The following is a 15,258-nucleotide window of genomic DNA, read 5'->3' as shown; positions in this document are numbered from 1 at the left end:
TACTCTCTCTGTTCTAATTTTTTCCTTCTCTTTCCAGGGTAACTTTGGCTGAGAACCGTGAACAGCGAACACGGGCAGCCCTCAGCTTGATGAACGAGATGTTGTGTGACACCATCCAGCTGCCAAACGCTCGGCTCGGACCACGAGGAGAAAGGCCAGGAAAATCAACTCAGACTTCTCAGAATCACCACTGCAGCACTCCCCGGGGGTAAGTACAGGAGTGACCGACACTCAGAATCACCACTGCAGCACTCCCAGGGGGTAAGTACAGGAGTGACCGACACTCAATCAATACTGCAGCACTCCCAGGGGGTAAGTACAGGAGTGACCGACACTCAGAATCACCACTGCAGCACTCCCAGGGGGTAAGTACAGGAGTGACCGACACTCAATCAATACTGCAGCACTCCCAGGGGGTAAGTACAGGAGTGACCGACACTCAGAATCGCCACTGCAGCACTCCCATGGGGTAAGTACAGGAGTGACCGACACTCAGAATCGCCACTGCAGCACTCCCAGGGGGTAAGTACAGGAGTGACCAGCACTCAGAATCGCCACTGCAGCACTCCCATGGGGTAAGTACAAGAGCGACCGACACTCAGTCAATACTGCAGCACTCCCAGGGGGTAAGTATGGGAGTGACCAGCACTCCGTCACCACTGCAGCACTCCCAGGGGGTAAGTATGGGAGTGACCGACACTCAGAATCACCACTGCAGCACTCCCAGGGGGTAAGTATGGGAGTGACCGACACTCAGAATCACCACTGCAGCACTCCCAGGGGGTAAGTATGGGAGTGACCTGCACTCCGTCACCACTGCAGCACTCCCAGGGGGTAAGTACAGGAGTGACCGACACTCAATCACCACTGCAGCACTCCCAAGGGGTAAGTACAGGAGTGACCGACACTCAATCAATACTGCAGCACTCCCAGGGGGTAAGTACAGGAGTGACCGACACTCAATCAATACTGCAGCACTCCCAGGGGGTAAGTACAGGAGTGACCGACACTCAATCAATACTGCAGCACTCCCAGGGGGTAAGTACAGGAGTGACCGACACTCAATCAATACTGCAGCACTCCCAGGGGGTAAGTACAGGAGTGACCGACACTCAATCACCACTGCAGCACTCCCAGGGGGTAAGTACAGGAGTGACCAGCACTCAATCACCACTGCAGCACTCCCAGGGGATAAGTACAGGAGTGACCGACACTCAATCACCACTGCAGCACTCCCAGGGGGTAAGTACAGGAGTGACCGACACTCAATCAATACTGCAGCACTCCCAGGGGATAAGTACAGGAGTGACCAGCACTCAGTCGCCACTGCAGCACTCCCAGGGGGTAAGTACAGGAGTGACCGACACTCAATCACCACTGCAGCACTCCCAGGGGATAAGTACAGGAGTGACCGACACTCAATCAATACTGCAGCACTCCCAGGGGATAAGTATGGGAGTGACCAGCACTCCGTCACCACTGCAGCACTCCCAGGGGGTAAGTATGGGAGTGACCGACACTCAATCAATACTGCAGCACTCCCAGGGGGTAAGTATGGGAGTGACCGACACTCAATCACCACTGCAGCACTCCCAGGGGGTAAGTACAGGAGTGACCGACACAGTGCATGCAAACCACTGCCTTGGATTAAATAGAGGAGTGAGAGACACTCTGTCAGTACTGACCACCACCAAGGGTTATGTAGTGAAGTGACAAACTCCTGGTCAATACTGACTGTTCCTACTCCATTTAGCGTCATTTATGACACAGAAAGAGGCCATTCGGTCAGTTGAGTCCATGCCAGCTCTCTGTCGAGCAGTCCAATCAGTTCCATTCCCCTGCTCTATCCCTGTAGTTCTGCAAGTTGATTTCCTTCAAATGCCCATCCAATTTCCTTTTGAAATCATCCTCGTAGGCAGTGAGTTCCAGATCATTACCACTCGCTGCCTAAAAACTTCTTCCTCACAAGTTCTTCCTCCATTCTGGATTGTGTTCAGGAGAACTTCCTTGACCAGTATGTTCTCGACCCAACTAGAAAGGAGACATTGCTGGATCTGGTGCTGGGAAATGAGGTGGGTAAGAGTGGACCAAGTGTCTGTGGGGGAGCACTTGGGTAAGAGTGGTCATTGTATCATAAGGTTTAGATTAGTAATGGAGACGAGCAAGGAACAATGTAAGGTAGAACAGCTAGATTGGAAGAGGACTCATTTTAATGGGATGAGAAGGGATCTAACCAGGATAAAATGGAACCAAAGACTGACAGGAAAACTGTAACAGAACAATGGGTTATCTTTAAGGCAAAGATGCTTCAGGTACAGGCTAGGTACATTCCAACAGGAGTGAAAGGTTGGTGGACCAAAAACAGGGCTCCTTGGATGACAAGGGGGACAGAGATTCTGATGAACCAAAAATGAGGGTGTATGATCCATGTCAGATGAATTCTTCAAGTGAGAACCAGGCCAAATACAATAAGTTGAGAGAGGAGTAGAAGAGGAAAATAAGACTGGCAAAGAAAGAATATGAGACTAGAATGGCGATCAACATAAAAGGGAACCCAAAGATCTTCTACCAGCATGTAAATAGTAAGTGAGTAGTAAGAGTTGGAGTGGGGCCTAGTAGGAATGAAGAGGATAATATATGCTTGGAGACACAGGGCAAGGCTAGAATTCTTCATGAATACATTGTATCGGTGTTTACGAAGGAAGAGGAATCTGACAAAATATCAGTAGAAGCGCAGAGAGTAGAGGCAATGGATAGGGTAAAAATTGAGAGTGAGGGGGTACTTGGAAAATTTGGTTGTGCTTATGGTGTTAGTTACCTGGTCCAGGTGGCTTGCATCCCAGGTTGCTAAAGGAAGTGGGGGTGGAGATAGTGGAAGGGCTTGCCATAATCTTCCAATCTTCCCTCGATATGGGGCAGGTGCCAGGCGATTGGAGAGTGGCAAATGTGACACCCTTATTCAAGAAAGGGTGTAAGGATAGTCCTAGCAACTACAGGCCAGTTGGTTTAATATCAGTGATGGGTAAGATTTTGGAAACAATAATCAGGAGGAAAAAACATCAACAGACATTTGGAGAGGTTTGAGTTAATTAAGAATAGTCAGCATGGATTTGCAAAAGGCAGATCATGCTTGCCTACTCTAATTGAAATTTTTGAATTAACAGAGAAGGTTGATGAAGGGAATGCAGTGGATGTTGTCTATGGATTTAACAAAAGTATTTGATAAATTACCACAGAAAAGACTGGTTAACAAAATTGTTCTCGTGGAATACAACAGTCAGTGTACAATTGGATAAAACGAATAGGCTTAAGAACAAAAACAGCGAGTCGTGGTAAATTATTGTTTTTCAGACTGGAGGATAGTAGACAGTGGTATTCCCCAAGGCTTAGTGCTGGGAACACTGATTTCTTTGCTATACATAAGTTCCTTGACTCTCGGAATACAGAGTAGAATTTCAAAATTTACTGATGATACCAAAGTTGGAGGAGTGGCAAACAGTAAGGATGTTACAAACTGCCTGGAACAGGACATAGATGGACTAGCAGAATGAGCAGACAAGTGGCAGATGGAATTTTATACAGACAGGTGTGAGGTGATGCAATACAAACAAGAAATGCTGGAACTACTCAGCAGGTCTGGCAGTATCTGTGGAGAGAGAAGCAGAGATAACGTTTCAGGTCAGTGACCCTTCATCAGAACTGGCAAATGTTAGAAATGTAATCGGTTTTCAGCAAATAAAGCGGGGGTGGGGCAAGAGATAACAAAGGGCAAGGTGTTGATGGGACAGAGGGTCACAGAGAATAACTGACCAGAAGGTCATGAGGCAAAGGCAAACGGTATGTTAATGGTGTAGTCAAAGACAACGCATTTATGCAGAGAGGGTGTTAATTGACAGAAAAATGAACAGCCCTGGCCCAAAGCACAAACATGAAAAAAAGTGGGTAGGCACATGGTAAAAAAAAATGAATGATGAAACAAATTAAATGAAATAAACAAATAAAATCGGACTGAGTGGAGGTGTTCCGCAAAGCGGTCACCCAATCTGTGTTTAGCCTCCCCAATGTGGAGGAGATCACATTGTGAGCAGCGAATACAGTATACTACATTGAAAGAAGTACAAGTAAATCACTGTTTCACCTGAAAGGAGTGTTTGGGGCCTTGAATAGTGAGGAGAGTTGAGGTAAAAGGGCAGGTGGTACACCTCCTGCGGTTGCATGGGAAGGTACCGTGGGAAGGGGATGAGGTGTTGGGGGTAATGGAGGAGTGGTCCAGGGTGTCATGGAGGGAACAATCCCTTCAGAATGCTGACAGAAGGGGAGGGGAAGATGCATTTGGTAGTGGCATCACACTGGAAATGGCGGAGGATGATCCTTTGGTTGTGGAGGCTGGTGGGGTGACCGCTTTGCGGAACACCTCCACTCAGTCCGAAAGCAGGACTGATTTCCACATGCAACGTGAATGCCTAACAGCGTTGTGAGGCCTTAAGATCAACCTAGACATAGACATCAGTAAACCTGACAAAGGGATGGGAATTGTCATCCTTAACAAGCGTGATTATATCAACAAAACGCACGCCATTCTTAATGACGGGTCCAAATTTGTATCCATTGGAGATGCCACTCAACATGACCAGACAGCCTTGCTCAAAAGTAAGCTAAAAAAAAACGCTCGTTGGACTTGTGTAAGAGCAATGAGTTGCCGGGTGATATATATGACAGGGTTTGTCCTCATGGCTTGCTGAGTCTGCGTATGTATGGGCTGCCCAAGACACACAAAAGTGATGTCCCTCTACACCCTATCTTATTTGTACAACAAGAATTGACAAAATGGTTGGGCGAATTGTTATATCCAGTTTTGAACAAGTTCTCCATATACACAGTGAAGGATTCCTTCACATTTGCGAAGACCATACAGGTCTTGCATTTCAATAGCAATGCCGTGTCCATGTGCTCATTTGACATTGCTGGCCTAATCACCAATGTACCACTTAAGGAAGCCATAGATATATGCGCTGCAGCACTATATCATGGCAATCTAGACCCACCACCATTGCGTGAATCAGTATTCATTGAACTTATGAATTCGGAAACTCACGCAGTTGAGTTCAGTTTTCACGACACTATGTAGCCCAAATAGATGGCATTGCCATGGGATCCCCTCTAGGCCCAGCTCTCTCAAATATCTTTGTTGGGTTCCATGAGAAACTTGTCTTTGAGGGAATGACACCCAACCTCCTACCTCTTGCATATTTTCGATATGTCGATGATACGTTTTCTATATTTGAATCCGCAGCTGCATGTAATAATTTCCTTACACATCTTAATGGGCTCCATCCTGCACTCAAATTCACCTTGAAATGGAGCAGTCAAATGAGCTCCCTTTCCTTGATGTAATAGTTGAGAAATCTGTTAAGGGGTTCTCTACCATGGTCTATCACAATCCTACCTTCACTGGTCAATACACGCGTTGGGATTCTTACAGTTCCATGCTCTATAAGATTGGTCTTATCGGCAACCTCATAAGTAGGGTCTGAGGCATTTGCTCACCATGCAAGCTTGATGCTGAAATAGGGCAAATCAAAGACATCCTGCGTGACAATGACTATCCTGATCAGATCATTTCTCGCTCTATATCGCGCAAACTTATGAACGGGCCTAAGGCCGTCATTTTCGGTGCTGAAAAGTGCCCATTCTACCTCAAATTACTCTGGAAGGGTAATGTATCCCAAAAATATGAGCAACAGGTGAAGCTAGCTGTTTCACGCTGCTACTATGCAGTTGGATCACGTGTGGTGTTCACCACTAACAGGATGCTGCCGTTGAGCCAAAAGGATGTTCTGCCTATCACACAATGAGTAATGTGATATATGAATTTCAGTGCCAGTGTGATGCTAGGTATATAGGCCGTACGTCCCAAAGACTGACGGATCGTGTCAAACAACATATCCCTTCCGCTATTGGCAATGGGCAAGATACAGACCGTACCCAACCAGCCCGTGTTTGCAAAACTCAAAACAAAGTGTCCAACACTAGATGTGATTCCGCGGTTGGACAACATTTGCTAAATAATCCTCAGTGTGCTAAGAATTACCGTGACAACTAATTTAAGGTTGTCAGTAGGGCTCTCACTGTGGCGCATCTGCGGGTACTGGTAGCTACATATGTTAGTACACAGGGCCCTGTTCTTTGCAGACAGAAAGAATATGGGTGGCGCAGTGGTTAGCACCGCAGCGTCAGAGCTCCAGCGACCCGGGTTCGATTCTGGGTACTGCCTGTGCAGAGTTTGCAAGTTCTCCCTGGGACCGCGTGGGTTTCCTCCGCGTGCTCCGGTTTCCTCCCACAGCCAAAGACTTGCAGGTTGATAGGTAAATTGGCCATTATAAATTGCCCCTAGTATAGGTGGGTGGTAGGGGAATTGAGGGAAGGTGGGGATGTGAGAGGGTAATGGGATTAATGTTCTTTTTCTTTTGGGCCTCCTTATCTCGAGAGACAATGGATACGCGCCTGGAGGTGGTCAGTGGTCAATGGGATTAATGTAGGATTAGTATAAATGGGTGGTTGATGGTCGGCACAGATTCGGTGGGCCGAAGGGCCTGTTTCAGTGCTGTGTCTCTAAATAAATAAATATGTACAAACATTGCACCTGTTTTAGCCATTTCCTGCTTCCTTCCTCAGGGCAATGCCTTGACCAATCAGAGTCAAGCTGCCTAGTTTAAATTTCAAACAAAGCTTGGCAGTTAACTGTCAGTCACTATAAACTGGTGCATTCTCCATGGCAATACCTCTACCAATCAGTGTTCACTTGCCAACCAATCAGCACTCTTCTCATGCAGTATAAGTTGTTGTTTTCCCTTACATTGGTAATTCTTACAATTGTCCTGATGAGTGCAAGACGAAAAGCTTCGAAAACATGTCTCTATTTTCAGCAATATTTAACTAAAAATGTTAAAGATAGTATCGAGCTTAAAGAAAAAGCAAATAATTGCGCAAAGATAGGTGACAGGTTAGAAGATTGGACAGAATATTGTTAGGACCAGGTGAGAAAGTTTTCTAGGGATGTTTAGAGATACAGCACTGAAACAGGCCCTTCGGCCCACCGAGTCTGTGCCGACCATCAACCACCCATTTATACTAATCCTACACTAATCCCATATTCCTATCACATCCCCACCTGTTCCTATATATTTCACTACCACCTACCTATACTAGGGGCAATTTATAATGGCCAATTAACCTATCAACCTGCAAGTCTTTGGCATGTGGGAGGAAACCGGAGCTCCCGGAGGAAACCCACGCAGACACAGGGAGAACTTGCAAACTCCGCACAGGCAGTACCCAGAATCGAACCCGGGTCCCTGGAGCTGTGAGGCTGCGGTGCTAACCACTGTGCCGCCCTGTTACTATCTTCACCTGGTCTTATTGTAACAGGGTTTAATTTTTAAACACACTGTGTTTTGAGCTGAAGAAGGGTCACTGACCTGAAACGTTAACTCTGCTTCTCTCTCCACAGATGCTGCCAGACCTGCTGAGTATTTCCAGCACTTCCTTGTTTTTATTTCAGATTTCCAGCATCCGCAATATTTTGCTTTTATTTTAGTGTTTTGAGCTCACCCTTTTGGTGAATCCTTGTTCACAGCTTTCCAATTATAAGGCAAAGAACCCAGCACACCAGGTTTTCTCAGGTTTAAAGGAGAAAAGTGAAGTTTATTAAAACTTGAACTTAAACTCTAATGCATTTAACGTCTACGGATATACGATGCACCCACACTAGCATGCACATGCAATATACACACCAGATTGGGACAGAAAAGAGAAGAAAAGGTAAAGTGGAACAGTTTGAGGCAATATCTTGTTACTGTGCTTCGAGCTCACAGTATAGCCCTTTTGTAGGTAATTCTTGCGTTTCATTGGTGCCCAGTAATATGTTTAAACCTTGTTCACATAGGAGACTTTTCTCTCTTTGAGGTGCACATGTTTTCACAAGATTCAGTTCCCTGAAGATGAGCAGGCAGGAGAGAGGTCTTCTGAATCCAGGAGAAAAGTGCTTTCTGATTTCAAGTACTGTTTTCTCCAATTTAAAACTCTCAGTTCAAACCTCTGCAATAGACAGTCATGTGACTAAAACTGGTCTGAACACTTCTTCTATGTATTGGGGAAGCAACGACTGGGTTCCCATTGTTTCAACACTATCTGTTACTATGAAAATGTGTTTCCGGTCAGGGGCTTGCAATTTTTAAGTTTTAATGTTCATGTGGTGAAATAATGTGTGCATCAGTCTTGGCAGGTGGGGGTTTGCTGACAATATAAAAAGCAGAAAGGAATGACTAAAAGATTAATGAGGGAAACATTAGAATACGAGAGTAAGCCAGCTAGAAATATAAAAACAGATAGAGTATTGATATTTTAAAAAGAAAAGTTAACAAAGTGAGCGTTCGTCCTATAGAAAGTGAGTCTGGGGAATTAATAATGGAAAATAAGGAGATGGCAGATGAATTGAATAGGTATTTTGGATTGGTCTTCACTATAGAGGAAACAAGTAACATTCCAGAAATAGCTGTAAATCAGAAAATGGAAGGAGGGAGGAACTTGACAAAATTGCAATCATCCCAGGGAAGTGGTACTGAACAAATTGTTGGAGCTGCAGGCTGACAAGTCCCCGGGTCCTGATGGACTTCATCCTGGGGTCTTAAAAGAAGTGGCTAGTGAGATAGTTGATGCGTTGGTTTTAATTTTCCAAAATTCCCTAGATTTGGGGTAACTTCCATTAGATTGGAAAATAGCCAATGTAACTCCTTTATTCACAAAGAGAGGGAAACAGAAAGCAGGAAACTACAGGTGGGTTAGCTTAACATCTGTCTTAGGGAAAATGTTAGAAGCTATTATTAAAGACATTATAGCAAGGCACTTAGAAAAATTCAAGGTAATCAGGCAGAGTCAACATGGTTTTGTGAAAGGGAAATCATTTTTAACAAATTTATTGGAGTTCTCTGAAGAAGTAACATGTGCTGTGGATAAAGGGGAACCAGTGGATGTACTGTACTTCGATTTGATAAGGTGCCACATCAAAGCTTCTTGCGGAAAATAAAAGCTCATGGTGTAAGGAGTAACATATTGGCTGGCTAACAGGAAATAGAGAGTAGGCATAAATGGGTCATTTTCTGGTTGGCAAGATGTAACGAGTGGTGTGCCACAGGGATCTGTGCTGGGACCTCAACTTTTTACAGTTTATATAAATGACTTGGATGAAGGGTCTGAAGGTATGCTGATGACACAAAGATAGGTAGGAAAGTAAATTGTGAAGAGGACATGAGGTTACAAAGGGATATAGATAGGTTAAGTGAGTGGGCAAAGATCTGGCAAATGGAGTATAATGTGGGAAAATGTGAAATTGTCCATTTTGGCAGGAAGAATAAAAATGAAGCATATTATCTAAATGGTGAGAGATTGCAGAGCTCTGAGATACAGAGGGATCTGGGTGTCCTAGTGCATGAATCGCAAAAGGGTAGTATGCAGGTAAAGCACATAATTAGGAAAGCGAATAGAATGTTATAGTTTATTGCAAGGGGAATTGAATACAAAAGTAGGGATGTTATGCTTCAGTTATACAGGGTATTGGTGAGACCACATCTGGAGTATTGTGTACAGTATTGGTCTCCTTATTTAAGGAAGAATGCAAATGCATTGGAAGCAGTTCAGAGAAGGTTTACTAGACTAATACTTGGAAAGGCGGGTTGTCTTATGAGTAAAGGTTGGACAGGCTAGGATTGTATCCGCTGGAGTTTAGAAGAGTAAGCGGTAACTTGATTGAAACATATAAGATCCTGAGGATTCTTGACAGGATGTGGAAAGGATGTTTCCTCTTGTGGGAGAATCTGGAACGAGGGGTCACCCATTTAAGACAGAGATGAGAATTTTTTTCTCTGAGGGTCATGAGTCTTTGGAACTCTGTTCCTCAAAAGGCAATGAATGGAAGCAGTTACTTTAAATATTTTTAAGGCAGAAGTAGATAGATTCTTGCTAAGCTAGGAGGTGAAAGGTTATCGGGGGTAGGTGGGAATGTGGAGTTGAGGTTACAATCCGATCATTCATGATCTTGTTGAATGGCGGAGCAGGCTTGAGGGGCCGAGTGACCTACTCCTGCTGCTAACTCGTATGTTTGTACACCTCTATCAAATCTCCTGTTAATGTCCTTTGCTCCAAGGAGGACAACCCCAGTTTCTCCAACCTAACCTTGTAGCTAAAACCCCCCATCCCTGTAACCATTCTGGTAAATCTTCTCTGCACCCTGTGAAGGACTCTCACGTCCTTCCTATTGTGTGGCGACCAGAACTGGACACACTATTTCAACTGGGGCCAAAACATAGCTTTATAAAGGCTCAGCCTAACTTCCCTGCTTTTGTATTCGGTGCCTCTGTTTATGAAGCCCAAGATCCTATATGCTTTGCTAAACATTCTCTCAATGTATGGTATCATAGGAAAATTTTGAAATTTTCAACTCTATTTCAATATGGAAGTCATTTTTATGTATATATAGCAAAAAAAAAGCAGTGGTCCCAGCACTGAACCCTGGGGAACACCATTGTCTACCATCCTCCAGTCTGAAAAACAACCATTTACTACGACTAGCTGTTTTCTGTCCTTAAGCCAATTTTATTTTATCTAGTTGCACCTTCGTATTCCATGAACCTCAATTTTGTTAACCAGTCTTTTATGTGATACTTTGTCAAGCGCTTTCTTAGAATTTGGTGAGAAAGGCCATTCAGCTCATTAGTCCGACTCCATCTGAAGCCCATGAATATGAACTGTCACTTCTCCCTCATCTCTTGATCCTCGAGCACAGTATTAATGCCAGCTGTTACTGACAGCAATACGAACCTACATCTCCCTGGCATTAACTTTGCTGCTCCCATCAAGGTGTGCGGCCTGGTTAATGCTTTCTCACTATTCTAATTACCCACCGCTGTGTTCCGTTTCTACAATGTGAAGATATGTGCCGTCTGTGTGTGCGCGCGCGCTCTGAGTGTGAGCGAGGTCCGTACGCTCTGGGTGAGCCTGAGCGAGATGCGCGCGCTCTGGGTGAGCGTGAGCGAGGCGCGCGCTCTGGGTGAGCGTGAGCGAGGCGCGCGCGCGCTCTGGGTGAGCGTGAGCGAGGTGCGCGCGCTCTGGGTGAGCGTGAGCGAGATGCGCGCGCTCTGGGTGAGCGTGAGCGAGATGCGCGCGCTCTGGGTGAGCCTGAGCGAGATGCGCGCGCTCTGGGTGAGCCTGAGCGAGATGCGCGCGCTCTGGGTGAGCCTGAGCGAGATGCGCGCGCTCTGGGTGAGCGTGAGCGCGGTGCGCGCGCTCTGGGTGAGCGTGAGCGAGATGCGCGCGCTCTGGGTGAGCGTGAGCGAGGCGCGCGCGCGCTCTGGGTGAGCGTGAGCCAGATGCGCGCGCTCTGGGTGAGCGTGAGCAAGGTGCGCGCGCTCTGGGTGAGCGTGAGCAAGGTGCGCGCGCTCTGGGTGAGCGTGAGCCAGATGCGCGCGCTCTGGGTGAGCGTGAGCAAGGTGCGCGCGCTCTGGGTGAGTGTGAGCAAGGTGCGCGCGCTCTGGGTGAGTGTGAGCGAGATGCGCGCGCTCTGGGTGAGCGTGAGCGAGATGCACGCGCTCTGGGTGAGCGTGAGCGAGGCGCGCGCGCGCTCTGGGTGAGCGTGAGCGAGATGCGCGCGCTCTGGGTGAGCCTGAGCGAGATGCGCGCGCTCTGGGTGAGCGTGAGCGAGATGCGCGCGCTCTGGGTGGGCCTGAGCGAGATGCGCGCGCTCTGGGTGAGCGTGAGCGAGATGCGCGCGCTCTGGGTGAGCGTGAGCGAGATGCGCGCGCTCTGGGTGAGCGTGAGCGAGATGCGCGCGCTCTGGGTGAGCGTGAGCGAGATGCGCGCGCTCTGGGTGAGCGTGAGCGAGGTGCGCGCGCTCTGGGTGAGCGTGAGCCAGATGCGCGCGCTCTGGGTGAGCGTGAGCAAGGTGCGCGCGCTCTGGGTGAGCGTGAGCAAGGTGCGCGCGCTCTGGGTGAGTGTGAGCGAGATGCGCGCGCTCTGGGTGAGCCTGAGCGAGATGCGCGCGCTCTGGGTGAGCGTGAGCGCGGTGCGCGCGCTCTGGGTGAGCATGAGCGAGATGCGCGCGCTCTGGGTGAGCGTGAGCCAGACGCGCGCGCTCTGGGTGAGCATGAGCGAGATGCGCGCGCTCTGGGTGAGCGTGAGCCAGATGCGCGCGCTCTGGGTGAGCGTGAGCCAGATGCGCGCGCTCTGGGTGAGCGTGAGCCAGATGCGCGCGCTCTGCGTGAGCGTGAGCGAGGTGCGCACGCTCTGGGTGAGCGTGAGCCAGATGCGCGCGCTCTGGGTGAGCGTGAGCGAGGTGCGCACGCTCTGGGTGAGAGTGAGCCAGATGCGCGCGCTCTGGGTGAGTGTGAGCAAGGTGCGCGCGCTCTGGGTGAGTGTGAGCAAGGTGCGCGCGCTCTGGGTGAGTGTGAGCGAGATGCGCGCGCTCTGGGTGAGCGTGAGCGAGATGCGCGCGCTCTGGGTGAGCGTGAGCGAGTTGCACGCATTCTGGGTGAGCGTGAGCGAGTTGCACGCATTCTGGGTGAGCGTGAGCAAGATGCGCGCGCTCTGGGTGAGCGTGAGCAAGGTGCGCGCGCTCTGGGTGAGCGTGAGCGAGATGCGCGCGCTCTGGGTGAGCGTGAGCGAGATGCGCGCGCTCTGGGTGAGCGTGAGCGAGTTGCACGCATTCTGGGTGAGCGTGAGCAAGATGCGCGCGCTCTGGGTGAGCGTGAGCGAGATGCGCGCGCTCTGGGTGAGCGTGAGCGAGATGCGCGCGCTCTGGGTGAGCGTGAGCGAGATGCGCGCGCTCTGGGTGAGCGAGATGCGCGCGCTCTGGGTGAGTGTGAGCGAGATGCACGCGCTCTGGGTGAGCGTGAGCGAGATGCGCGCGCTCTGGGTGAGCGTGAGCAAGATGCGCACGCTCTGGGTGAGCGTGAGCGAGATGCGCGCGCTCTGGGTGAGCGTGAGCGAGATGCGCGCGCTCTGGGTGAGCGAGATGCGCGCGCTCTGGGTGAGCGAGATGCACGCGCTCTGGGTGAGTGTGAGCGAGATGCGCGCGCTCTGGGTGAGCGTGAGCGAGATTCGCGCGCTCTGGGTGAGCGAGATGCGCGCGCTCTGGGTGAGTGTGAGCGAGATGCGCGCGCTCTGGGTGAGCGTGAGCGAGATGCGCGCGCTCTGGGTGAGCGAGATGCGCGCGCTCTGGGTGAGTGTGAGCGAGATGCGCGCGCTCTGGGTGAGCGTGAGCGAGATGCGCGCGCTCTGGGTGAGCGTGAGCGAGATGCGCGCGCTCTGGGTGAGCGTGAGCGAGGTACGTGTGATGATTCTTGGTTGTGTTGCAGGAGGAGTGCAGCAACCCGAAGTCTTTCTGCCTGTCGGGCTGGGCGAAATCTCTCGAGCACTGACTCGATGGTCAGGCGAGGGCGATCAGTCTCCTCTTCTCCTGGGCGGACTCTGCAAGCAGGTGGGGGCAGTCACTTTTTCACCTTGTCTAATGTATCTGGTTGGCGTTGTGTGAAACTGTTGATGGTTTGAGCAGCAGCTGTCTGAATGTCTCTCACCTTCACCTTCTGTCTCAAACTGTACAGGATCACTGTGCTGCCCACACTTAATAATCCAGCACCACTGTTGTGTTTCTGTTTAGGAATCTTGAGACAAGCAGCCCAGAGGAGACCTTGCCCAGTGACTGGGAGCACACGCTATGAGGTGGTGCAGCACAAGCAGGCCAGGGCTGGTAAGTACTTCACAATCTCTTAGATCCCCGGCCCTTCCTGCTCCATGGAGCTCAGTACCACACTGGGTGAGATCAGTAACTCAGGAGAGGCTGAGGATGGAGGCTCGGCCTTCCTTGTGCTATGTGCCTCGATCCTGTTCCCTTTCCAGTTTAACCTGAAACTGGCACTTTTTTTATTTGTTTGGGGGATGTGGGTGTCACTGTCCAGGCCAGCATTTATTGCCCTTGAGAATGAGCCACTGCAGTCCATATGGTGTAGGTTGGGGATAGGCATATCCTAAGCTAAAAAAAGATGGGAGTGTTGGAAGAGAAACTGACAAAGTTTTCCAACTATTCCGGGAACAAGAGGCAAAAATCACAGGAGCCCGAAATACCTTTTAAAATAACTCTCTTTACATCAATATTGAGAGTTTGCCAGATACTTATTTTCATCATCTTGTCCCAGAGAACAACTGGCAATCAAGGGCCATGATCAGTCTCGGAGATTCAGCACAGCTCGGTAACTTCACAGATCAGTAACTTTGCTGTTTCCCACAATCTCTCTTGCTCTCCTTCATTCTCTCTCTCAGACGCTCTATCTCACTCACTCACACTCAGACGCTCTCTCTCTCATGCTCTCTCTCACACACTCTCCCTCTCACACTCTCCCTCTCCGCCCCTCTGTTGCTAAATTTGCTGATGACACAAAGATAGGTAGGAAAGTAAGTTGTGAAGAGGACATAAGGGGGCTACAAAGGGATAGAGATAGGGATATATATAGATAGGTTAAGTGAGTGGGCAAAGACCTAGCAAATTGCGTATAATGTGGGAAAGTGTGAAATTGTCCATTTTGGCAGGAAGAATAAAAAAGAAGCATATTTAAATGGTGAGAGATTGCAGAGCTGTGAGATGCAGAGGAATCTGGGTGTCCTAGTGCATGAATCACAAAAGGTTAGTATGCAGGTAAAGCACATAATTAGGAAAGCGAATAGAATGTTATAGTTTATTGCAAGGGGAATTGAATACAAAAGTAGGGAGGTTATGCTTCAGTTATACAGGGCATTGGTGAGACCACATCTGGAGTACAGTGTACAGTATTGGTCTCTTTATTTAAGGAATGATGTAAATGGGTTGGAGGTAGTACAGAGAAGGTTTACTAGACTAATACCTGGAATGGGCGGGTTGTCTTGTGAGGAAAGATTGGACAGGCTAGTCTTGTATCCGCTGGAATTTAGAAGAGTAAGAAGCGACTTGATTGAAACACAAGATCCTGAGGGGTCTTGACAGGGTGAATGTGGAAAGGATGTTTCCCCTTGTCGGAGAATCTAGAACTAGGGGTCACTGTTTAAAAATAAGGGGTCGCCCATTTAAGACAGAGATGAGGAGAAATTTTTTCTCAGAGGATCGTGAGTCTTTGGAATTCTCTTCCTCAAAAGGCAGTGGAAGCAGAGTCTTTGAATATTTTTAAGGCAGAGGTAGAT

The 15,258-nt window shown here is 48.6% G+C and overlaps 2 protein-coding genes across 9 annotated transcripts in view; one reads left to right on the top strand and one right to left on the bottom strand.

The window, feature by feature from the left end:
• The window catches only part of cplane1 (ciliogenesis and planar polarity effector 1), a 306,978-nt gene that overhangs the window by 276,662 nt on the left and 15,058 nt on the right, over positions 1 to 15,258 (top strand). For all 8 annotated transcript variants that reach the window (XM_068029092.1, XM_068029085.1, XM_068029087.1 and 5 more), the window contains 3 exons: positions 38 to 208; positions 13,407 to 13,528; positions 13,709 to 13,798. In XM_068029092.1, coding sequence (XP_067885193.1) covers positions 38 to 208; positions 13,407 to 13,528; positions 13,709 to 13,798 — 383 coding nt within the window. The remainder of the gene's footprint in view (positions 1 to 37; positions 209 to 13,406; positions 13,529 to 13,708; positions 13,799 to 15,258) is intronic.
• Positions 6,030 to 12,755, bottom strand: LOC137368591 (putative uncharacterized protein ENSP00000383309). The gene is made up of 4 exons (XM_068028739.1): positions 12,570 to 12,755; positions 12,077 to 12,396; positions 11,040 to 11,976; positions 6,030 to 6,080 (listed from the first exon to the last, which is right to left on the bottom strand). Exons 1-4 carry the CDS (start codon positions 12,753 to 12,755, stop codon positions 6,030 to 6,032), a joined length of 1,494 nt encoding a protein of 497 aa, XP_067884840.1.

The sequence above is a fragment of the Heterodontus francisci genome, chromosome 4 (assembly GCF_036365525.1).
Source record: "Heterodontus francisci isolate sHetFra1 chromosome 4, sHetFra1.hap1, whole genome shotgun sequence".
NCBI lineage: Eukaryota > Metazoa > Chordata > Chondrichthyes > Heterodontiformes > Heterodontidae > Heterodontus > Heterodontus francisci.
The sequence above is the reverse complement of the archived record's forward strand: the minus strand, read 5'-3'. Positions and strand labels throughout refer to the sequence as shown.

Bases quoted from the DNA above. Each gene is read 5' to 3' on its own strand.
- LOC137368591 (XM_068028739.1), bottom strand. From the start codon at position 12,755: ATGCGTGCAACTCGCTCACGCTCACCCAGAGCGCGCGCATCTCGCTCA. The intron at 11,977-12,076 runs GCTCACCCAGAG...ACGCTCACCCAG, and splicing joins AGCGCGCGCATCTCGCTCAG to AGCGCGCGCATCTGGCTCAC. The intron at 6,081-11,039 runs GTACGGACCTCG...GGTAATTCTTAG, and splicing joins CGCTCAGGCTCACCCAGAGC to CACACTGAGGATTATTTAGC.